This window comes from Malaya genurostris, chromosome 3, assembly GCF_030247185.1.
Source record: "Malaya genurostris strain Urasoe2022 chromosome 3, Malgen_1.1, whole genome shotgun sequence".
In the NCBI taxonomy this organism is placed as follows: Eukaryota; Metazoa; Arthropoda; class Insecta; order Diptera; family Culicidae; genus Malaya; species Malaya genurostris.
In genome coordinates, this window is record NC_080572.1 from 200,855,379 (window position 1) to 200,881,599 (window position 26,221).

Genomic DNA, 26,221 nt, shown 5'->3' on the forward strand with positions numbered 1-26,221 from the left:
GTTTCTCTTTGTTTACTTTCTTTTCTATTAATTACCAAGCGGTTTCCACGTTTATCGCTCTTTGCATGAAATGCTACCCGAAACTTTCGACTTTCAAACAGAGTAGTGATATCAAAGAAATTCTTTTCAATCACATCACAATAATCGAAAGAGAGAGTGATTAAAGAGAAACTGCCACTTGCTTATAATCTAATAATGAAAAATCAACCGAGAAATTGTGTTCTACAAGCAGTGATAGGAGGAATGCTTTGCGCATGATTATTTTCAGTGTACAAAATAACCATCTGTACAGTAAAACAAAACAAACATTTTTTGCATTTCATATATTCTATAGAATACTTTAAACTTAACCAAAAGTTAAAAGTTCATGACCTTAATGAAATTCTTCGCACAAAACTGTACCCTGAAAACCATTCCAGCATATTGGAACATATCCAAATTAGTGTTCCGCCAGTCTGTTATTATCTTCTCTAAAGTTACCCAAACTTAAATAATTTCGGTTCTGCGTGTGTGCTGTCGCAATTTATCGCCATCAGACAAGAAAACAAGCAGTTTTTCCGTGACAGTGTTATTTGATTATTTTTTGTGTCGAAAGCATTAGTTTTGACTAAAAATATAAATAAAAGTTTGGAGATAGAAGTTGTGAAATAAATAAGATAATAATTTCATCCAATTCGAGAGTGAATATCAGCAGAAATGCAACTTTAAAATATTAGTTTTCTCTATCAGTGCTCTACATTAAACACGGCAAAGGGTAGGTTGGCTTCCTCATAGTGTGATGGACTTTTCTTCCCATCTTAATTTTTTCCTCGGTGGCGGAGCTCTTCCAATATGCGGCTATGATCGCAAGTTTGTTGTGGGGTGTACGTATTAATGGAGCGGGAGAAATAGTGATGGAAACGGTTTCATCTTAATTCGATGATATGCATAAGGAAGATAATAACATTTTCTTCGCAATAGGGAACTAAAATATAAATTACGAAACAATTTTCCTGTTGTAGGGATTATGTTCGATCCAATACTAGAAGCAGCTTGAAGTAGAAGTGGTTGTAAGCAAAGGATATAATTTTTATGCTAGTATGGTTAATGTTTATACTCCGCTTTTATTTTTATACTGTTTTCATAAAATAGTTACCTAAAATAATTTCCTAACACCGGATCAAATGCGAGTAATAAGCGCTGGAACAAGTATTTTATGTTAGATTGAAAAGAATGGTTAGACCAAGCAGAGTACTTCACCAAAAATTAACTTATTTTTAGCCCCGGTTTTAGCGTCTGAGTCGTTCGCCGGGTTAGTTTACTAAATAGTATTTATTCTCACACTCATGAAAATGCCCTTTTTAATAAGTTGAGTTAGATCATATTAATTGTTTTTCAACGTTTTCGTGTATTTGTAAAAACGTTTATTTTTGTATGTTCTGCTGTTCTGGTTTAACTTCTTGCAATTAAAAATATGTTTTATGTTTACTGCGCTTCTTTATGAGTAGATTATTCTAGACATACAATCTACACTTATAAAAATTTGCACGATTCATGTGTAAACAGCACTTTAATTTAATATGCTTTTTTATTTCATTCCGGCACCTATGTTTATCTGAGCTCATCTATTTATCAAACCTTTTTACCCTGTTCACTAGATAGGGATCAGAAATCCCGGTGTATATCCTTGATTTTAATTGAGTTAAAGACGACTTATTTGATTTTGATTTTTTCATCACTGGAACGCATTTTCAGTTCTATTTACTATGTACTAATGAGTAAATAGAACTGAAAAGCTTTTCAGTGAAGCAAAAATCAAAATCAAGTAAGTCGTCTTTCACTCAATTAAAATCAAGGCTATACACCGGGAGCGGTTCATATTGAACTACTTTGTTCGGCATTTCGGCGCGATTAGGATTCAGGGGAAAATAATTCTGAATTTATTATCAATGATTTTCTATTCAGTGATTCTAAGTCCCCTTTCACCTCAAAAAATACGGTACTTATCTGGGCGGTATTTGTTTTCCTTGGGATTGATTTAATTTTATCAGATGAACCGAATTGTTTAATCTTGTTAAACAAGTTCGTGTCAATTTTCCTTTAATGTTAAGCTTCTGCAGCTGAGTATTGTCGCTGGTGCAGAACTAGTTGAACCAAGCTGAGTGCAGTTTTCAGTCACTTAAATGAATGGCAGTTGCGCCATGATCACAGAGACACGAAAATATCATCTCCAGTAAGAGTAACGCATAAAAATAAATAGCGGCCCTTACACGAGTCATTAAAAATGTCATTACTGAAAAATAATATCATTTTAATGAACGTATATGGTGCAGTAATGACGAGTTTTCTATCAAATTTGAAATACATCATTATTTAGTCATCATTAAAAATGACAATGTAAGGGCCGCTAATGATTGAATTTAGGGTATAATTTTTGTTTTATATTTGTCCTGCTGAAAAGTGGAACTGATATGTCCCTTACTACATAAAAACCGTTATTCGAGTAAGCGAGTTTGAAAGGCAAGTAAGTAGAGAGTTTTTCTCGTTGGTGCTTGATGATTTCAAAAGCTTGAGAGTGAATAACATTAGAGATACTTATAGTTACCTCATATTGCAGAAAAATTAATCATACATTGTTGATCGTATTTTCGTTGCCATGAGGAAAGATCGATATTATTGCATTTAGTATAACTCGAGATATTCGCCAACAAAAACTTATGTGAATTTGGGAAAGGCGCATACATGAATTTCATTCTCAAAATTATCATCAAATCGTTAACTTTTGGTTGTACAACTTCCGGGCACGGATTTTTCGAAAATTTTTCTGTTTCTTGCCACGGTTTGGAGACTTCTGAACCTTAAATGCTCTTAGTTCAGCTCGAGTTTTGGTATCCTGCACGAAAGGTTTTTTTTCTGGATCTTGCAATTTCAATAAATGTTACCTAATAGATCAAAAGTTAGATCCATTTGAATGTGTGCAGATTTTAACCGGAAAACTCTTCAAGACTTATTCACGTCGAAACGATCAGGTGTATCAGTGACATGAGGCAAAACGTTGCAATGCCATACTACAAACTGATACGATGTAAATATTTACGGATTTGAAAATGTCGTGTGAAATTCAATTTTAATTAAGTGTTTTTTGATGCACCTTCAATCAAAATCTGTTTATAAATATATGCAACTCAAACTATTAAATTACCCTAGGTTCCAAACGCTCAAAATGAATTCATGTACCCTTTTCTAATTCTAATTAGTTATTATTTAAAATTCATATCTAGTGAGAACTATGATATAATTGTGATCGATGTTCAATCCATATATTGTTCTCTGCCGTGCTTATAGTAGTGCATAGAGGAAAAATGACTCATCTGTCACTTTTTTGTCGTGAATACGATTTCTTTCCAAAATTTACCCTGTACAAGAATAAGTAAAACTTAATCTCTTGTTGTATTTAACGTTATAACATATTTTTTTCTCAATATCGTCGCTCAGCAATTTATTACAAAATTTTCAGTAGTATGAAATAATCACAAGTAACTTAACATTGAAGTTTCTTAAAATGTTTTGTATGAACGAGCATTAAGGTGAAATTAAGAGCCAAAATAAAGGCGCACAAAATTTCAATCGCATGAATTGAACGAATCATCACACTAAGCGTAGAAATAAGAAATATATTCAGTGGTTGAGTGTAATGGGCTTACGGAATGTTTTTTCGCTAGTAAAACAAGCACTAGGTATGCTTATAAATCATGGGTATTTTAATTGACTAATATGAGGGAGACACATTTGTGCATGTTGTTTAAAATGATCAATTTAGGCATTCAATTTGTATCCAAAATGTTCTTATAATTGATTTCTCGCCTATAACGAAATTGTTCATTCTTTGTAACAGATAAAAAATGCTTGGCATGTTGACAATAATTCACGTAGCTGATTCCAACTATGTATCATTTTATAAAACCACAATAATATTTAAACAAGGTCTTTTTAATATGGAATTTAAATTGTCTTGTAAAATGTTCACAAAAAATATCTCGTTCGTGAAGTGCGTATTATATCAGTATATAAATGAATAATATTTTATCATTTCTCAAGAACTTTTGATTGGATTATAGATACTTTTCGTCCATGCTTGGCGAGTGGGCATCAATAATTTATAATTTATCATTCTTGAATTCTGTTTGTGCATATTCTTTCAAATCACTATACAATTTGAATATTCGAGACGGGTTTAACGAGTAAGTTATTGAAATTAATGTCATATTAATTTCCAACTTAGATTAAAAAATCCTAGATGGCTAAAAACGATTTGTTTTGGAGTGTCCAATTTATGAATAAATTTGAACATTGCATTTTTGATTTAATCGGACTTGTCCCCTACACAACTCCGTAATTTTTTGCTCTCGTATTTTCGCTAAATAATTGTACCGTTACAATTTTGCAAGTGACGCAATTTGCAAAGTTCACACAATCAATCAGCTAGTACGTGCGATTATCGATATTCGTATGTGTGGAAAAAACATGTCATTTTTATTCGTGTTTATATTATTTACACGTCACGTAGTGTCTCTGATGTTACTCTTCCGCCTTTTTTGTTAAAAGTAGTTTCGAAGAAAGTAATATTCTTGTTTTATTTATGTTACATACACTTCTTTTGACTCAAATTTCTTCTAATGAATAATAATCATTGAAACAGCAGAATAGGAGTCTACAAAGAAAGACCAAAGATTTTATTTATAGTAAGTTTCAAAGGCCTCAGATTTTTCTTGAATAACACCGTTTGAATGTCTACACACAAGAACAGTACTTCTAAATGCAACGTACAACCACCTGTAATTTGTTAAATCGACGTTCTTACCATTAGATTTATTAGATCTTCTTCTTCGACACATTTTGAACAAATAACCGTTACTGGGTTAGACCGATTAAAAGAAAAAGACGCAATGAATGAAAATATTACTGTTGTAATAATTTTATGAACTTGAATTAAACTAAAAAATGTTCCAGTAACTACTTCATTTTTCAAAAGACGCGAATTGCATCAACGTCAATGCGTTGTTTCAATTTCCGAAGAGACGTTTCTAAGATTTAATATTTTCGGTAAAGTTAGTTCGTTCTTGAAAAGGTTTGTTCTTCTGTTCGACTTTTTTTCCTGTGTGTTTTTATTTTAGAGTACTCAATCGATTCCCGAGTTAAAACGATTTGAAAAAAATTTCATGCCAAAGTACATATCCTCTTTTTGAAAATCAGTTTTGAGTCATACTGTAGATGTGTGCAAAGCTTCATCTAAATCGGAACAAAATGATTCTGGTTTTGCCACCTTTTCTGCTCTTAATTCCTGGAATTGCTCAGCATCACTCCCAAACATCTGATCTGAAATCTGAAATCATTAAAATCAGAACTGGGTTGGGCTTTGCTTCAAGCGAAAACGCGACAAAACTTCAAGGAAATTAGATTCAAATGGAAGACCTTAGATCTCATAAAAAAATCTTGAATTTCATCTTCATCCGACTTTCGGTTCCGGAATTATAAGGTGATATAAAAATTATATAAGTATGAAAACTCCAATATCAAATTACTTACTCTCTTTTCTCAGACATGGTGTGACTGACTTCCGATACAAAACTTCTGAATTTTGTCTGGATCCGACTTCCGGTTTCGGCATTACAGGGTAAAGAGTGTTGAACATTTCAAGCAGTTATACAGAGCAGTGATGCTAAACGCAAAAAAATGGGATTTCTGATAGCTCAAATCAGTTCCAATCGATAGGCCTTGTCAGTTGACGGCCTGACGTATCCATTCCGGCTGTATCATTTCCGTTTCCGAAAGTACTGGAAATGGTGGTTACAAATTCTAAAATGGAACGAAATCACTTTTCTCAGCGATGGCTTGGTCTATTTTTACAAACTTAGATTCAAATGAAAGGTCATGATTCCCTACATAACTCCTGAATTTCATTGGATCTGATTTGTTGTTTGTGATGAGTGTCCAAAATTTCAAACAGTCTTACGCACCGGTACGTTCATGCGGTGATTTTGATTGAATACGGTGCTAAGGTAAAGACAGGGTAATGAATGATAAAAATAGCTAACCTTCATTTATTAGACAACACTAAAAAGTTCGGAATTTTCGAAACAGATTGTAATGCGTTTTGAACTGGTAGGCCTGGTGAAATACAAGGCCCTAATAGCTTACTGCAACTTTGACAGTGTCCTGTTTCCGGAAACAGTTATTTGATATGTCCATTATGAGACTTGCATCGATTTCTCGTGAAATGCTCCATTTAAATGGTTTTTCAAAGAAGATATTTAGAGAGGTTTTCATTTTCGATTGCCAAAACTATATAACCAAAACCAGTGAAATAGTGGACTAAAATTACTTCAGCAGAGTTATAGAAAAAATTTAATTTGTTGACAGATTTCAGCGATTCAAAGCCGACAATATCATTTCAGAGTTAAGGGGGGATCATTCGAATCAAAAAACACTTTTTTGTAATTTTTTACGGAAAAACAACTTATAGCGTATTCAATTTTTTTTACATTATAAAGCATCATTGAAAGAATATTTAGTTTAATTTCCGTATAATATTTAAAAATAAGGCGGTAACAAAGCATTCCCCAAAACCTCTGTTGAGAATAATGTTGCGCGGTGACCACGACAACTCGGCGTAGAATAATCTGAAATCAAAAATGTTCTTAAATTCACGAGTACGAGTTATTTCTCCCCCTTCCCTCGTTATCAAGTTATCATTTTGATTTTTTAACAGTTCGTGGCATATTTAAGTAAAAAACGCGATCTTACACGGGTAAAAATCCATTGCCGGTACCATGATTAAAAATCATGAAATCATGAATCATGTCTATCATGAATAATAAGTCATGATTTCATGAGCAAAATGATTGATATCATGAACAATAATACATCTTTCATGAATATTTTCATGATATCAATCATTTTTCTTATAATATTTCATGAGAAAGCATGGTTCATGATTAAAAAATCATGGTACTGGTAATAAATTTTTATCCGTGTACGCTACATTTTCCTAGAATTTTGAGGTGACTAACTACTATAATATGAAAATGGAAAAATTTGTATGGGTTTGACAGCAATTTTTAATCAATAAGAGCTTTTCTAGTTGTCATCAATAACAGCATAACTCATAATGAAAATAAAGATAAATTGGATACTTATGCTGGATTTATAAGTTTTATGCTGGATCTAGAAAATTTCAGAATAAGTATGCATAATGGTAAAAGGAACATCGGGAAACATGTTTAAAAATTTTTTTAAGAATTCTTAGGAACCTTCATGGTTTTATGTGGCAACCAATGATTACCCTAATTTCATCAAAATTTATCTCAGTAAAATTGTGACAATACTTGTGCTGTAGTCTTGGTACTGTAGAAATTAGCGGCAATAAAAATAGTGTAACATAACAATCTTGGTATTGATTTCAATAAGATTCACAAAATCGACTTATCCACCGTTTGCAATGAGTACATTGGTTTCCTTCTTTGGCAGCTGAGATTGGTTTTTCAGAGTTTGTAAGAACCTTAGAAAGGTTTAGAAGATGGTTTGATGTGTTCAGTGAACCTATGCTTAATTTGTTTAAGGTTATCATCTATGGTGAGGATATAGATGGCGACGAAGAAGCAGTCGAAGATTGTCGATGATAGGAGAATCAAATTTAGATCATCTAAGTCACTAGAGGCATAGATTGTTGTTGTTTTTCCAAAGTGACAGCGTACATTTTAAGAATTCTAGAAGGATTTTGTTCTGTCTCGCTAAAATCCAACTTTGAAAGAATATCGTCATGTTGTTAGATGGAATCGGTTTTACGGGAGAAGAGTTGTTCCTTAGTTAATGCATTTTGAGCCTTATACTTTTTTCTAGACTATACTAGTCTAAAATAGTATTGGAATACACTAAAGATGGTCAATCCGCGAACGGTCCAAAGGATTATTGAAGAATGATTGTTCTTTACTCTTCTCAATAGAAATAAAAGCAATCGAATTCTTTGAGTATGTATACAAATTAGTTTCGTCTATCGGAAGGTTTGCTGGTTTGAAGAATCTAGTAGAAGTTCACGAACTTTGAATATGTATACAAAAGAGAATGATTATTGGTAGAAGACATGCAAAAAGCACTTACTATTATTGAATCTGTTTACTACAAAATATAATTTGTAGCTCTCATATGACTTTCGAAGAAACATACAAAGTTTCAGAAAAACAAGAGGACTATTTTGAATAAGCTTTAAGAAGGTTTGACTTACTTTACTTTTACTCTTACTCTCTCAGTCGTAGACCACGGGGGTCTCTGCTGTATACAGGAGGCTTCTCCATTCAACTCGATTCATGGCTGTTCGCCGCCAGGCTCGGTAACTGCGAAGGGTCCGCAGGTCATTCTCAATTTGATCGATCCATCTTGCCTGCTGCGCGCCTCTTCTTCTTATACCGATCGGATCATTATCGAGGATCATTTTAACCGGGTTGTTCTCCGACATTTTAACATGCCCGGCCCACCGTAATCGCCCGACCTTGGTCGTTTGGACGAGGGTTGCTCCTCCCAGCAACTGGTGCAGTTCATGGTTCATTCGCCTTCTCAACGTACCGTCATCTATCCGCACTCCGCCAAAGATGGTTCGCAACATCTTCCGTTCAAAAACATCCAGTGCACGTTGATCCTCCACAAGCATTATCTAGGACTCGTGACCGTAAAGGATAACCGGTCTAATCAGCGTTTTGTAGATAGTTAATTTCGTATGACGGCGAATTTAGCTCGATCGAAGCGTCCTGCGCAGTCTAAAGTAAGCACGATTTCCTCACAATATGCGTCTCTGAATTTCTCTGCTGGTATCATTATCGGCAGTAACCAGTGAGCCCAAGTACACGAACTCGTCGACCATTTCGATTTCATCACCGCCAATCAGAACTCGTAATGGGTGGCTGACATTATCTTCTCTCGAGCCCCTGCCTTTCAAGTTCTTTGTCTTTGACACATTGATGTCTAGTCCGATCCGCTTGGCCTCAGCTTTTAGTCGGATGTACGTATCCTCCATCTTCTTAAAGTCAATATCATCAGCGAAACCAAGTAGCTGGACGGACTTTCTTAAAATCGTGCCACTCGTGTCTATCCTCACTCTTCTTATCACACCCTCCAAAGCAATGTTGAATAGCAGACACGAAAGCCCATCACCTTGCCGTAGCCCTCCGCGAGTTTCGAAGTAACTCGAGTTTATCCCCGATACTCGGACAACTCACATCACTCGATCCAACGTAGCCTTGACCAATCGTATCAGTTTGTCCGGGAATTCGTAGTCGTGCATGATTTTCCATAGCTGATCTAGATCGATTGTGTCGTAGGCTGATTTGAAATCGATGAATAAGTGATGTGTAGGCACATTGTATTCGCGGTACTTTTGCAACACCTGGCGGATGGCGAACACTTGATCCCTGGTAGCACGTTCCACAAAAATCCTGCCTAATATTGTCCTACGAATTTGTTTGCAATCGGTGAAAGTCGACGGCATAAGATTTGGGAGAGTACCTTGTAGGCGGCGTTCAGCAGAGTTATCGCGCGGTAATTGCAGCAATCCAGCTTATCGCCCTTTTTGTAGATGGGACACACGATTCCTTCCATCCATTCCTCCGGTAAAATCTCGTCCTCCCAGATCTTGGTAACGACCCAGTGCAGTGCTTTCACTAGTGCATTACCACCGTGTTTCAGTAGCTCGCTTGGTAGTTGATCAACGCCAGCGGCCTTATTATTTTTCAACCGGCTTACCACCTCCTCCACTTCTTGGAGGTCTGGTTTCGGCAGTCTATCGTCCTCCGCACGCGTTCCCTAGTTCGTTACCGCTCCGCCACTTTCGTATTCCGCCACATCACCATTAAGGTGCTCGTCGAAATACTGCCGCCACCTCTCGATCACCTCACAGTCGTTCGTGAGAAGATTCCCGTTGGTGTCCTTGCACATATCGGCCTGTGACACATGGCCTCTGCGCAAACGGTTCACCTTCTCGTAGAACTTCCTTGTGTCATTAGCACGGAGCAGCTTCGCGATCTCGGTCTTCCTGTTGACGCTTTTTTCTACGGGATATCGAGTTTAGTCTGTTCCGCGCCTATCTGTATCGCTCCTCGTTTGCTCTCGTCCGGTGTTGCAGCTTGCTCGCCCAAGCTGCATCCTCCTCGGCCACTAATTGTTCACATTCGTCGTCGAACCAGTCGATCCTTACGTTCGAAGCCGCCGTACCTAGCGTTGCTGATGCAATGCTACCTATGGAAGAACGGATGTCTTTTCAGCCATCTTCAAGAGTAGCTGCACCAAGCTGCTCTTCCATTGGTATTGCCACTGCCAACTGCTGCGCGTAATCTTGAGCTACTCCAGCACTCACCGTCGAAAGTTTTGAGCGCATGCATACAGTAACCAAATAGTGGTCCGAATCTGTGTTGATGTCCGAGAAAAATTTTCCGTCGATCAAAACGTGGTCGATTTGGTTTTCGGTCTGTTGGTCAGGTGATCTCCAGGTAACTTTGTGGATATCCTTGCGGGGGAAGAAGGTGCTTCTGGCTACCATTCCTCGGGAGGCCGCAAAGTTGACACATCGTTGACCGATGTTATTTGATGCGGCATGCAGGCTGTTCGGCCCGATTACCGGTCGGTACATTGCCTCCCTTCCTACCTGGGCGTTCATGTCACCGATGACAATTTTTACATCTCTGCGTGGGCAGCCGTCATAGGCTTGTTCCAGCTGCACGTAGAACGCTTCTTTCTCGTTATCGGGGCTCTCTTCGTGTGGACTGCCCACACGCACGTTAATGATGCTGGAATATATTGAGCTGGGTGGTACTGTCAGTTCAGAAGATGAACGTTTCGACAAACTGTGGATGAGATTTTTTAAACGTAGTTCCAAGGAGATACCCCAAAAATATGTCATTTTTTCAACTCTCGATGTTCTTTTGAACATGGGGTTTCAACTTAAAGCTTAAATAAGAGAAATATTCAGTAAAATATTGAACATAGGCTTTTTGGACCTGTTCTAAAAACCGGTAATTTTTATTTCGCGCCCCGGGAAAATCGGGAAATTGAAATCGCTAATTTACTTGCCACCCTGTAAACTAGATTTGGTGATAAAGACATGAATATTCGAAAAGATTTTATTCTTAGTGTTTCTCTTCCCTAGAGATATCTCTACTCGCGTAATTATGTTTCTATTAATATTGTATTTAATCATGTTCAAATCTTGTTTGCTGTTTAATAAATATGTAGTAAAATAAAATCTTCATTTAACGATTTATGATTCTATTTCAGGAACATCGAAAAATACTAATCGTCAAAAATGGAACAAATGGAAGTGGACGATGCTGTCGTTGATTTGAGTGTTGGTTCGGTTAGAGAGTCTCTCGCTATCACCGCGGCAACAGCACGTGATTTACGTGCGTTGACACAGAACTCGGGTCTAACTATCACCCCTGCTCTACCGCCGTCAGCATGTTCCCCGTCGGCTCCCGGTAACACATCACCAGTTCCTGGTAGACGGGTTTTACGTCCTCGCACCGAACCAAAATCTTATGCGGAAGTGCCGGACATAGTGCTTCTGCCGGCCAAAGTGAATGGTCGTTCTTACAACGGAGCTGTCGCTGCCGGATTATCGGAATCAGAGGACGATGAAATGCCGCCCGTATTTCCAATTAAAGAACTAACGGCTGCCGAAATTTGGGAGCGAGAACGAGGCCTACGTAAATTGCGCGAAGAGTTGCGTAGCGAGGAGACCAAACTGGTCCTGCTGAAAAAGTTAAAGCAATCTCAACAAGTGATGATGAAAGAGAATCTAATCGTGACATCGAGTAATACAAATATAAACAATCCACTGGCCGCGATTCCTGCAGCTCTCACCAAGGGTTCGCTTAGTGTTACACCAACGAATTCCGTTCCACTGCCTGCTCACTCAAAATCTTCCAAAATTGTCTCAGCGACACCCGTCAAGTATGCACACTATATCTGTTGTTTTACATCGTTCTAATTTGTCATCAATTGTTACAGTCGGGGATCGCCAATCAATATAACTCCCGTAACGAAACCTTTGCAGCGACAACCATCACTTCCGGGTGGGGCAACACTGACACCCAGTACTCCTGGACAGCGCCATTCAATGGGACTCCCGAGAGCAGGTTCCAATCTCACTATCACACCGTCGGTCACGATAACTCCCACCAATGCTCCTTCGAGCACTATCAAGCAGCGTAATGTGAGTCTGAGACTGTAAAGTTTCTTTCTGTAACTTTGACTAAATTGAATACATTACCTATTTCATTGTTCACTAACTCTCTCGATATTTGTCTGCTCTTATTACTAAACCGTTTGGCTAAAATCTGTTTTGCTACGCTTACTCATACAACTAACATGAAGCAGCCCCAAAGCAATAGTTTAGTTGGTGGCAATAATCTAATGGATACAAATTTGAAGGTGCACTCAGGCCAGATAAGCAACTCGGTGTCCATCACACCAGCTCCTTCCATCCCGGCACAAATCAGTTGCACAACCGTGGAACCGGTTTCGCTGAAGGTAAAGAACACATTAGCTTTAAACCTAACTAGAACATAAGTTCATGTCATATTACTTCACAGCGTGACCGCGATTCGGCGAGGGAAGATTCTCAGACTCAAGCTCAAAGGCAAGCAGCTGCAAAACTAGCTCTTAGAAAGCAACTGGAAAAGACCTTACTCCAGGTAAAGTTTCTTCATACCTTTAGTGTATTACGCATTATCGTACTACTTCCTCGCAACGATGATTCACTTTCAGATCCCACCACCGAAACCTCCGCCACCGGAAATGCATTTCATTCCGAACCCGAGTAACACTGAATTTGTATATCTACTCGGACTCGAGTATGTCGTGGACTATCTGACAAAGGACAAGAAACTTTGTATGCCACAACAACCGTACCGGTGTGCGCAGTGCAAGATCGATTTTACTCCAGTATGGAAATGGGAAAAACAGGGTAAAAGAGGAAATCCCACTTTTCAGAACATTCCAGGTTTTGTGTTGTTTCTTTTTTGATTATTTCTTATACTTTTTCATAGCCATATTCGGAACCTTTACACGTTTTCTTCCATCGTTCTTCATTTGCAGCTGGCAAGGATGCCAAAGTTATCTGCGAACAATGTGTTACTAGTAATGTGAAAAAAGCTCTCAAGGCAGAACATACGAACCGGCTCAAGACTGCGTTTGTTAAAGCACTTCAGCAAGAGCAGGAAATCGAAGCTAGATTAGCCACTCAGAGCAGTCCTTCGCCGATAGATATTCGCCCAACACCGTCGTCAACACCGAATCTGCGAGAGCAACGTGAGATGCAATTGGAACAACAGCAGCAGCAAGAACGGCAGCAAGCTCAAGAGCGCCAACAGCAGCGAGAACGTGAGCAACAACAAGAACGACAGGCGGCTGCACAGGTGATTGTAGTGGTTTTGTTATTCAATATGTCATGAATACTAGTTTTTTTTTCAACTCACAAACTTTAGCGTCAAAAAGAACAGCAAGAACAGCTTCGGCAGCAGCAATTACAGCAACTCCAACAACAACAACAGCAACTTCAACAACAAATCCAACAGCAGCAACTACAACAATTGCAACAACAGGAACAACAGCAACGTCATCATCAAATGCACCAACAACATGCTCATCTTCAACAGCAACCATCGAAATCAAAAACACCGACACCGGCTCCGAGACCGACACCGACTCCGCCCACCCAACAGACACCCCCACCGGCATCTAGTTCACGATCCAGCCGCCATAGCGCAACAGCGAATGCCGCAGCCGAAGCAGCAGCTGCTCAACTTTCGGCTCTCGCCGGTCTCGGTCAACTTGGTGCCCTCGGTAATCTGGGCAGTCTGAGCAATACGACTGCCGCTGCGGCTGCTATGCAGGCGTTCCAGCAGCAATTGTTTAGAGGTAAATCTTAGTACAGGCAGTGGTTTCAGCGTCTTTCTATAAGTCATACCGTCTTTGTTAGGAATTCAACAAGGTCTGTCCACCGGAAACCTAAATAATCTACAACATATGATGCAATTCTCGCCACTATTGTACTCTTATCAACTTGCGATGGCTCAAGCGGCAGGTGAGTGTGTTGATTTATTTTCTTTGGTGTCTATTAAAGGAAGTAAATTTAAATATATAATTGATATAATTGGTGTTCAAAACTTAATAGATTATAACGGACTATGTTCAATTCTCCCTGTTTGTCAAGTCCCTAACAGAGACGACAGTTTCGTATATATATAAGTACACGGTTTTCAAAGGAATTGCGCTTTTCAAAGTATGTGTCGCATTTAAAAAAAGCCCTTTCACAAAACAAATCAGTATCCAACCAACGAACACAATATGGTCCAAATGATAACTCTTAATAACATAACCCGATGTACGCAATTAAATGATTTCTGCAGACCGATAACAGCACCGTTCGCGCCACAGTTGGTACGTTGTATCGACAATCTATGAGATCTGTTACGAAGAGCTCGAGGTCGCACATTGACATTAACTTCATAGAGTAAAGCAGGATAGTCAATTCTATCGTTCAAAATATATGCTATATTTATGGTGCGGGTTTGTTTCCATCGTACTGTGGGAGTCTACTCGCGCCTGCGACTTTCACAATGCGGCAGTTGATGATGGTTGTTCCATGGGTTTCGGCGAAGATTTAAACGGACAAATTTACGATTTATCGACCTAATTATATGAACACCGTTAAGATAGCAAGGGTTCCAAACTACCGAGTAATATTTGATGGTAGAACGAACAAACGAACAGTGTACATCTGTAAAGTGCCTAGTCATCCTCATTGAGAATCCTAGGCAACGGGAAGCTTTAGTTACAATGTAAGAAATGTGTTGCTTGAATGTCAGTTGTTCATCGAGAAGAACTCTGATATTTTCAACGCTAGTCGATCTAGCAAAAATGGATCCTTCCAGAAAGCATTCGAATTGGAGTGGCTCTTTTAACGTGAATACGTCTTAATTTACTAAGGGCGCCCCTTTCTAAATTTACTCTGTACAAGAGTTGGTAGAATTTGATCGGGAATATCTCTTGTGGTACTTGATGCAGCAACATAATTTTCTTCTCATACCATCGAAAATGTGATCAGCAATTTATGATAAAACTTTTAGTATTGTGAGATTAGCATTAGCATTAGCATTAGAGACCGCCCGTGTGTTGCTACTCCGTTATTGATCTGGACCAATTGAGATTGCAAAATGATTTTTTGAAGTAACATGTTTGGGAATAACACATTGTTTCACACTGTGCAAACTGTATTGAACCATGCATGCTGATCAATACCGACGCCGGCCACGTCCGAATGCAGATCTACTTGGGAGGGAAAGGATTGTTAGTTCGATGCATGTTGCTACTAAGAACCGAGGAATCCTCTGCATTCCCACATGCATCACAGGAGAGGATACTTTGTTAGTAAATGTTTTAATAATGTTATCATGTGTTTATTGCTCTGGGTAGCCGGCTATCAAGAATGTTTTAAAGTATTATCGTTTTATGTGTTACATTGTGTTGGCAATATAATGCACGAAACAGTCAATCTCCGAAATTGACAAAACTCCGGACAGCCGGCTGTCGAGTATGCAGTCACTCGTTTATGCATCTACCTTTCGCGTTTTTTTTAGTCATGCAAAAAAACACATGCGGATTGATAAAAAAAAGGTATCATCTCACTGCTAGGTGGATTAAGCACGTTTTTATAAATGAAACTACGTGTTACAAAATAAACGAGCGAATAGGATTTAGACAAAAAAGTTGATTCATTGCATTGAAATATTCTAAACAGTTATTATAAAATCATTTTAAATCACCAAACAAAGGTCAACAGATTTCACACGCGTCTTGATTCTTTATTATTTCCGCTTTATTATTTTAATTATTTATTGAAATTATTAATTGGTTATATTAGTTGATCTGGGCAGCCGGCTACCGAGAAAAATATTAATTTACTGTTTGAAATATTAATATCAAGTGTTTTTTACTATGTATTCAATATACCGATATATGTTATCGCTGTTATCAACTTTGTAATATAAACGGATTTGCGCAATGGTTGATTTTTATCATTCATTTTATAATACTGAAAGACAATCAATAACATGGAAGAAGAAATCATTCCTAATAAAACTTTTCTCCGAAGCTAGACGGAAATTGATAGGTTGAATAAAGAGATGATTTAGTAAAATAGAGTAATCAGAAGTAAAACATTGAAAATATCTGATAACTGAAAGGAAAAAGAAACTCCTGCAATTGTCGCCTTTTACGACATGGAAGCAGGGACCCAGTGGATCTATTCTTGGTTCATTTTTTTTCCGCCGGATTCCACACGGCATCTAGGCTGGTACAGTCCGGAGAGAGCTAATAGGTGCTATCAATCTCCTAGTGGACCCCAGCCCCTGATAAAACTTTTAGTATTGTGAGATGATCACAAACAACTCAAAATTCAAGTTTTCCATGTTTGGTATAAACGAACATCAAAGAGGAAAATTGTGTTGCCTTTTCCTGTAATAATTTTGAACGCCTATAACTCAGTTACTTGTTGATGGATTTATATAACTTAACTACCAATCGATTCAGAGACATTCAACTTAAACGCATATTACAACTTCGTTTTAGTATTTCAATAGTACACCATTGAAAAATTGATTGAATTGTCCCATGTTTTCACGAGCCAAGCAAAGCATGCCGTAATGATGTCATCCTCTCTAACACTTCGGACGGTTTTTAACGTTGCACCACACATCGTATTTCATTCAGTAGCAGTACAGCAGTCATGCATGAAAAAATACAGTACCGTTCTGCATAGTATAAACTTTTACCCGCACAAACAGGTAGAGGCACTTCATGTTTGTACTGAGATTAAACGTAGCAAACATTTCCTTTGAAATTACTCATTTAGCGTTTCCGGTACGCGCAAAAAAAAACGCGTAACTCCGGAACTCTGCGTAAATGAACGTGTCACTTCGGAAATCCGCCAAATGTCTTAAAAAATGTTTAAAATCGACTTTGAGACTTTTGGGAAACTTTGGGGTTTCCGAAATTAAAAAAATGGATACCAACTGACTCAGAAATGCATGAAACGTAGCGATCTGGTATAATCTGAAAAAAATATTTTTATATCGACTTTGGAACGGCGTAAATCCGCGTAGAAAAAACCTCAAAACTACTTTTTTTTTAATCCCAATGTAAATACATTGGAGGTTTAGAAAAATTTTGAGATTTCCGAAATCGATTCTTTATGCCAAATGTCTCAGAAATGCATGAAGCGCAGTGATCTGGTTTAATCTTCAAACCTATTTTTTTTTAAATCGAGAATTAAAAATTTTCGGGATAACGCCAGATTTCGACGTTTCATAAATTCTTAGACAAAGCAAGAAATCTCAAACAATTTTTTTCAAATCGTCTTTGAGACTTTGGGACCGCTTAACTTCGGAAACTCGCGAAGAAAAAAAAAGGCAAAACTTATTTTTATATATCAAATGTTTTAGAAATTCACGAAACGTCTAGATCTAGTATAATCTAGAAAAAATCGACTTTGGGACTTTCCGAAATCGATTTTTATGTGTGCCAAATGTCTTAGAAATGCATGAAACGTCGAGATCTGGTTTAAGCTTCAAACCTAGAATTAAAAAATTTCGTGATAACGCCAGATTTCGACGTTTCATGAATTTCCAAGACAAAACAAGAAAACGGGAGAACTTTGAAAATTCGCGAAAGAAACCGCGTGACTTCAGAAAATCGCAAAAAAGCGCGTAAAAGACCTCAGTGTATTTTATTTCTTGTTTGTTCTGCAGAAAAATATTCTAAGATTGTTATTAATTTCACATATACATAGTACAACATTTTTTGCTCAGTTGGTGCTGAACAATGCAGCAGAACGGATGCTCCTCATTTGTTTTGTTTTTCCTTCTCTGAAGAGGCGAATTTGTACTGGGGTCCATGGTGTCGTGCTGTATACCAAATATTAGTTGATTTCGTTTGTTGAACAACGTGTTTGGTATCGTTTGTGAGCACTGGTTCTGTATTCATTTTATTGATTTTGCTACACAACGAATCAAACTAAAATGAGTTATTCCAGATATATTTTTCTCTCGCGAGATTGATGACATGAATTCGGTAATTGGTAAGAGGAGTTTTCTTGGTTCAACTACTAATCAATGTGATGTAAATTAAGGAAAGCAACATCACTTGTTCCTTTCATTTATATGCTTTTTAGTGGAACGCCGCCATAGAAATCGACTTACCTTCACAAAAATAAAATTCACTTCATTTTTATCGCGATAACATATATGTTTTTATGCATTAATCGCATCTAAATTAATTTATCTAGACATTGTCAGGATAGATTTTTGATCCATGCTTTGCGTTTTCAGCTATGCAATTCCTCTTTTAGAAAAAAGACTCCCAACCACTAAAGTCAATGAATCATTCTAAAATTTTCACAGAATAATCTAAACTAATTTTCTAAGAGATTGTCAGTTGGGTTTTTTGATACTCGTCACCGTTTCTGAGAAAATCAGATTTGAAGCGTGAAATAGCCCTCTAAAACGCTTTAAAACACACTGGTCTCAGCCCAATGGGTAATTTACGTTCTTAGAAAAACGATCATTGTTGCTAAACGCAAAAACAGTTTTCTTCGCAGTCGTAGAGCGGACATTCAGAAGAAACATATCAGTTTGTCTGGAATATTTTTCTAAACAAACTGATGTTTTTTCTTGAAGATTTATCAAGCAGTAGCGGAGAAAACTGCTTTAGCGTTTTTCAACAATGGCTGTTTTCCTGATATTGTAAGGCTGTGAACCACTTCGCGGTTAATTTTAACTTTTGGTTAAAATTTGACACTTGAGAGGTTATTTTGTTTCGAGTAGTTAAATTTAACTAAAACTGCGGCCCATTTCAAAGTTTGACGGAGGGAAAGTTATTTGGGTTTATTTTGCACTGGAAATAATTTTAACTAAAGAATTGATATTAGAATTTTCTTTGCAAGATTTTTTTCAGGCGCAGGATTATTTTTGACAACATCAAATTAACCGCTCGAATGTCCGATTTTAACCAAAAGTTTAAATTAACCGCGAAATGGTTCACAGCCTAAGTAGAACCTTAAGAGAACAGTACCCAACGTTGGAGGTAAAAATTTCATACGACTTCGAATGAATGTTATTTTTAAACGTTCTTAGCTCTTCGCTGTCAGTTGTATGCAAATTAAAAACAGAAGCATATCAGTTTCATTCGTATTCACGTCAACTAGTTATTAATCATTAGTCAGCCGCTTTTTTAGTGATCGAATCATCATAGCCGGTTATAGAATAGGCTGTTAAGGAATTGACCTGTTCCCGGTGTTACATTGGACTTTGATTACAGATAACTTATTCGCAGTTTTGTCAATTGAAAGTTACGGTCATATAGGGTAACAGAGGTATTTTGGCCACTTCATATATTTTGGCCCACCTACTTATTGCTAGTAACTTTATCAATTTCATCGGATTTTATCGATGTTAAGAAACCCATGTTGCATCAATTTGAAGCTAATCACATTAAATTACCTATTGCGGAAGGGGTTTTCAAAGATATTATAACATTTGGAGGATATTTTTACAAAGTGGGCCAAAATAAAATCAATCTTAAAGTGGGCCAAAATACCTCTGTTACCCTACATTTAGTGAGGTCAGCATGTCAAAATTCTTGCTAAATAAAGAGCATTTGCGGGTGTTGATTCATAACTTTGTTTTGAAAAAGAAAGTGCTACAGAATCCCACCAAATTGTTGAAGCTTACGGAAAACATGCTCTATCAGTCGCGGCTTGTGAATGTTGGTTCAAGCGATTTCAAAGGGGGGATTTTAGTGTGGAAAACAAAGAACGCACCAAACACAACCCAAAAATAATAAGGATTGCAAGAATTGTTGAACGAAAACAATACTTAAACTCTGAAATAAGTGGCGGAAAGGTTAAACGTTAGTCGCCAAGTTATTTCTGATCGGCTACACTTAATGGTGGTGGGAAAATGGGTTCCTGATGAGCTAAACGATAGATTGCAGGAAAAGCGACGAAACGGTAAACATACACCCCTGTTCTGTACTCCGATCGAGTCGGTATATTTCGATCGAATGCAAAAGTTTGCATTCTTTAATTCGATCTGCAATACAGAATGCAAAATTTCGTATTCGATCGAAATAATCCGATTCGAACGAAATACAGAAAGAATGTTGCTGTCACGGCATGAAACAAAGGGTTTTCTACACCGGTTCGTGACAAGAGCTAAGAAATGTATTTATTAAGAGAATCCCAAGCGCAACAAATCATAGATCGACCCACGCCAACGATCGATATCAACTGCAATACCTAATCGCTGTGCATTTGGTGGAATCATAAAGGTGTACGATGGGCTTCTCACACCAAGGGAAACTGTGAATACTAATCGCTACCGACAGCAAATAATGAAATTCAATCTAACATAGCTCGAAATGTGACCAGGATGGCCCACAAGACATGAAAGTCTTTTTGCATGACAAAGCTCTCGCACACACACCGAAAGCGGTGAAAAAGAGTTTTCCTGAAATCAAATAGGAGCTTCTGTCCCACGTGCCATACTCCCCAGACTTGGCCCCTTCTTACAATTATGTGCTTTCATCGATGTCTAACTCACTTGCTGGGAAGCACTTCATAATTAATGGTTTCATAATCGCGCCCAAATGAACACTAATAACAAAGAGGAAACCCTCCAACATGTAACCCAAGCGACAGATTCCTTTACGGTAACCAATTTGCAAGGAAAGATACGAGTATCTTCGAGCCGGAGAGTTTGTCACTTTGTTTGCAGGAAATGTGCTTCACCCGGTAACCAGTTAATCATTGGGTCGTGCGTCTGTATCGTATCAGTATTTTGTCATCCTACCAACTGCTTCTGTGTTTTCAATGTCTTCGTTAATACTAAAACATTCGGAAAATTTCTTGGCCCTGCTTTCTTATATAGTATTTTATGCCTGAAGCGGTACATACGATTATTACTTTAATTATCTAGGAATGATATCGAAATGATTTGTCTACTAACACTAACCTTTCTAATCTGCTGTGATTGTTAAGTTGTGTTGATAATTTGTGTATTACGTACATTTTATTTGTGTACGTATGTCATAGATCTATGTATTCATATATGCAGTGCAACCAGTTTATCAAAGTGGCTGGCACGATTGAGTTTTAAACAATTTTTTTTAACAACAATTTATTCTCAAATGAATGTTAAGCCTGACTTTTTGGATGAAATATAAGTTTTGATCAATTTCCCACCAACGTTTGATGCAAAATTGCTTACATTTTATGAATGTAGATTTTAATTCCCTAATAACAAAGTTTCTATATTTTCTGTTACAAAAGCAGTTTTCCGGAAAAATAAATAGTTTTACGACAACATTCCATATCCATTGCCTTTCGCGTGTTCAATTAAAGGTTCCTATTTTGCGGGATTACTAATAGAAGCTACGTAAATTTTTATTTCGCAATAATTTCTGCAAGAGAAAGTCCATATAGGAATGTGTTTGTTGCTAATCAAATGTGTCAGTGGAAGTAAGCTGAAACTGAAATAATTTTTCTCAGGCAGTTTTAGGGAAAACGGACTAGTTTTAGACTAAGATTTTCGCTTTTCTTGAATTGCAATTTTAAGCAGTATAAACCGATTGGTTTATTTTTTCAACCATATGGAAGATTAATTGAATGAAATCAGCAAGCATTCCACAATGCAATCTAAGAGAGCTACATTCAACATGCAACCAAACTACTAGGTGTGAAGATTTTTGACGAGGTTGTTCAAACCATTTGCGGATCCCAAAGGTAGCAAAAAAGACATGGTTTGGTCATCATATGGTCAACTTCATACTGCAAAAAAAAGATAAAATATGATTAGTAGATCGTTTCTCTTCCATAGATCAAAGCGTACTATTTGTTCTAGCACAGGCAATGTTTGACCAGTTTTGCATACTCAGAATTAGGAACATATCCATTTCATTGTCTCTCTTTTGTGTATTGTTGCCTCTTTTTGTCATTATTAGTGTATCAATAACATTGTTATCAGCCTAAAAATTGTCAACTCTTTGCTGCTTGAACACCACACAGCTAGCATTGTTCGAATGCATTTCAAAAACTTGCATTGCATTGAGGTGCATTTGCTCTTTTAGCAAAACGTCGATTTCAGTTAGTGTAGGCCGAACACGGTAACGCTTGAAATCGATGATAACTTTCATCACAGAAGCATCACACCTTTCATTTATGTGACTAGCTAGCACTAGCACTGAAACAATGTAGTTATCGAACAAGTTAAAAATTAGAGTAATATATTAAATAACAATAAAATAATCTTTAATTAACACTTTCCCAAATATTATTCCAGCATTGTCAGCGGCTGGTAAGAGCGGTAATACTGGTGGTGGCGGTGGAGGCAGCAATAACAACGCAAACGCAGCAGCCGCAGCCGCCTCTTTGGCTGATATGCAACGTGCGATGGAGCTGCAGCGCCAGTACATGGAAATGATGCCTCAGAGCGGACCAGGTCCGAGTAATAATCGACAGTCGAACTGGAAATCTTAAGCAACGTGATATTCATTAGTTCTAATAGTTTCGTATTGACGTGTGTGCGTCGATTAGCATGTTATGTTATTTCTTTGACACTTCATATTATGGTGCATAGTTTTTCTTTGTAACAGTGTTTTTTTTCGTTTTTGACGATTTATTTCGGCATCTATAAACGGAATAGTGTTTTGTTTATAACAAATTTACCTCTCAGTATGGGGGACTCATTTGAAACGGAAATAACTCCCGTTATAGCGGATGGTTTAGCTCTTGCACTCTATTATCCTTATTCTTTCATTACGCTTCCGGCATAATTTGTACGAGTACTAAAAATATATAGTTTTTATGAATATTTCGGATAGCAATAATTCGACTGGTTGCTATTTTTGAAAGTAAGATGAAATTCGAATACACAAATTTAGTAAGTCAATTATTTCATTCGATTTTGTTTCGTAATTCGAACATTGAACTTTGTTCTGTCTGACAGAAATCGCTCTTTCGTGACGTAATTTGAAAATTACTCTGCCACTGCGTTTTGATTCATTGATGGAGCATGTTTAGTAAATGCTTCTTTATTAGAGTCATCACTCCATTATCTAAAAGTAACACAACTGTTCCAACGGCGTTCTAGCATTTCTACATCCTTTTTCATACCCCGATATCTGCTTAGCCTAAACAGCGCTTCAGTTCCAGTAATGATCTCATCATTCTTTTCAGCAAGCTTTTTTTATGAATCTGGAAATAGCCGCTGGGAGCTGAATCTGACGAAAAAAATGGATGCGGTAGCAGTTCGAATTTCAATTAATGGAATTTAGTCATTGCAACGATGTCAAGTGTCATGTACCATGTAATACTCTGAGTATTTCACGACCCTTAACAAAATATATACAGTGATCGGCGCTATGTGGAATTTACCCAGAGAGAATCGCATTGATTGATCATTATCGCAGGAAATCAAATCAATGATTCGACTTGATGATTCTCATACTAGGTTACAATATTTCAAAACCCTGGTGTGGAGCATTCACAGACATTTTCATAGACGCAACTTATACATACAAAGGTTATATGCAAATAGTTAGAATAAGCGGCAATAGTAAAAGGATTCTATCGCAATTATCCACTGACCATATAGAATCGGATCGCAAAACGAGAATAAGCGACCGATTGTTGTTTCAGAGAGAATCCCCATAGCAGCGTGCTAACACGTGATGCTCAGACAGGTCATCGAGAGAAATTCGCTCTCGCACTGGTGTCCATTCTATGTTAAATGAACCATGTGGGTTTTTTGTTGTTGAAATGATATCCGTCTCTTTTTTATGGCACTGATTGAATCGTGTGAAGAGTTAATTAAAATAAGTAAAGTGAAACTCTCACTTGCTGATGTGGCTTTATGAGAAGATCACTGAAACCATAATTAATACTGATTTCTCTGGATCTCATATGAAGTACGCATGAATGTCATTTTCACTTAGATGGGAGATCTGTGGTACAAAGTTCAGGTGCATATTATATTATGCAGTTTGCAGTTTCCATTAGTGCAAAGTAACTCTAGTTTCTCTGTTTTCCCGCCGCATCTTCCTCGATTGAACACATCCAGCGAGTGCGAGGTCTGTTCCGCAGTCGACGATCTCTTCCAGGTTCTCTGCTGAGCAACACATAAGCCATTCTTTCTTCCGGTATTCGCGCTACATGCTCAGTTCACTGTAGTCTGCCGTGTTTTCAAGCCTTCTAATATCAGCTTATTTGTATACTTGGCACAGCTCGTGATTCATGCGTCTGTGACATTTTTGGTACATATTCTTTACCACCGAGTATTGAGCCGAGTTCAATTAAGATCTATAGTATAGGACGCCCAGATGATGGAGTGATAGTTGTTCAAAGCATTCGTAAGCAGTCGCAACGCAGCGTTTGTGTAGATTTAGGTATTTATTTTAGACGATTGTTTGTCTACCATTCATTATTTTTATTGAATATAAAATACTACAGATATTGCTCAAACCTAAATACGTAAATGAAAGAAGATGTAACATTGCCCAAGGTAGAAAAAACTGGAAAGCAATGCGTACTACATAGAGAAAAGCATACATTCATAATGTTTTTATTTTATACACTTTTGTCGCACACACACCGGTGTGGGAGAGAAAAAAATATACTGACTGTACTTTAATTAGAGCAAGTGTGGTTGGTGCTACATTGGTGTAACGTGAAGTAATGAATGTAAACACTTTTAATCTTTTGTGATTTGACTCAATAACCAATGGGAAATCAAAATAAACTAATCGGATATTTACTGAGCACTAATGTTACGTACTCCAATAATAAATAAATCATATAATCATTAAGTCATACGCAATTTGAAAAAATCATATTTCCACACAAATGCTGAAATTTTAAACTTAGAATCTTCTGAACAAAACTTTGAATAAAATTTTGTGTGATGTTTTGCAAAATCATTATTAGTTCCGAATAGGCGCCTACCTTTTGGCAGCAAAAAAAAAAACAAAAAACAAAACTAGTAACATTTGAAATGAATCGAAGCGGATGAAAATTCAAATTCTGAGGAATTAAAGAAAAAATTTAGACGATAAGCGAAAAGTGTACAATTAAGGCTAATGACCCGCGATCTAGAAACTATTAAAACATTTGAATGAAACGAAAGTTGTGAACAATTTTGTCTGTCAAGTGATAATTTTTCATTTTTTTTATCAACTGATATAAACTAGAATAATTGTAGTAACACAGGAGTGTAAAACATTTTTGTCACTAAGCCACACATACACACTTAAAAAATGTAAGTGTGGCAAAATGAGAATAAATCTTTCATATTGCGAATTAAAAAAATAATAGTCTCATTCGTTTTCATGTTGCATTACTAATTTCACTGTCCCTATGTCAAAAAAGTATACACGTTACAGGTTACGTTACTTTGCTCAATAACACAGTAAACTTTATTTACACAAAACAAACAATTTTTTTCGGCAATTTGTCTGTTTCAATGGACGAACATATTTCAGAGATTTTTTACTGATTCTTGAAAGAACCGAATAATTAAATAGCTTCATAATATTGACGAAAATTTACTCGAATGATCAGCAGAAATTCCCTTGTAGCAAAACTCTGGATATGTAAGGAACTTACCTAATTATCTAACAGTGATAGTCCTTTGCTGTATCAAGCATACGTCTCAACATAACTTGGTCCATGACTGCTCGCCAGTCACTCAAGGCACGAACACCTTGTAGATCGTCCTCCACTTGATCGATCCACCTTGCTCGCTGCGCTCATCTTCTTCTTGTCCCAGCCGAATAAGATTCAAGAACCTTTTTAACTTGACTGTTGTCCGACATTCTAATGACAAGCCTAGTCATCCATCTGCACTCCGCAAGAGATAGTCCACAGCACCTTTCTTCCGAAAACACTAGGAGCGCGTTGATCCTCTGCCAACATATTTCAGGTCTCGTGGCCATAAAGATCAATCGGTCTACACACCAAATTTCTCTTTTGGTGTTCAGTAAACATTTTTACGGTTGAGGGATGGTGGGGCAAGTGCTACCTTGCTAAGAATTTTCGTGTTTCTACAATAAATTAACGCTTGATTTCGATAATTAATACGCCTATAAA

General features: G+C 37.3%; 1 protein-coding gene across 5 annotated transcripts; it reads left to right on the forward strand.

The window, feature by feature from the left end:
* Window positions 1–526: 526 nt before the first annotated feature.
* LOC131435239 (transcriptional repressor p66-beta) lies at window positions 527–25,444 on the forward strand. Of its 5 annotated transcripts, none has more exons than XM_058602912.1 (10): window positions 527–754; window positions 11,299–11,973; window positions 12,031–12,235; window positions 12,397–12,552; window positions 12,615–12,716; window positions 12,790–13,024; window positions 13,120–13,439; window positions 13,509–13,941; window positions 14,003–14,107; window positions 22,419–25,444. In XM_058602912.1, exons 2-10 carry the CDS (start codon window positions 11,327–11,329, stop codon window positions 22,613–22,615), a joined length of 2,400 nt encoding a protein of 799 aa, XP_058458895.1. In that variant the 5' UTR covers window positions 527–754; window positions 11,299–11,326; the 3' UTR covers window positions 22,616–25,444. The 5 variants fall into 5 exon arrangements, with proteins under 5 accessions (XP_058458895.1, XP_058458897.1, XP_058458896.1 ...); XM_058602914.1 differs by having other exon boundaries at window positions 12,790–12,988; XM_058602913.1 differs by having other exon boundaries at window positions 12,400–12,552.
* Window positions 25,445–26,221: the final 777 nt, after the last annotated feature.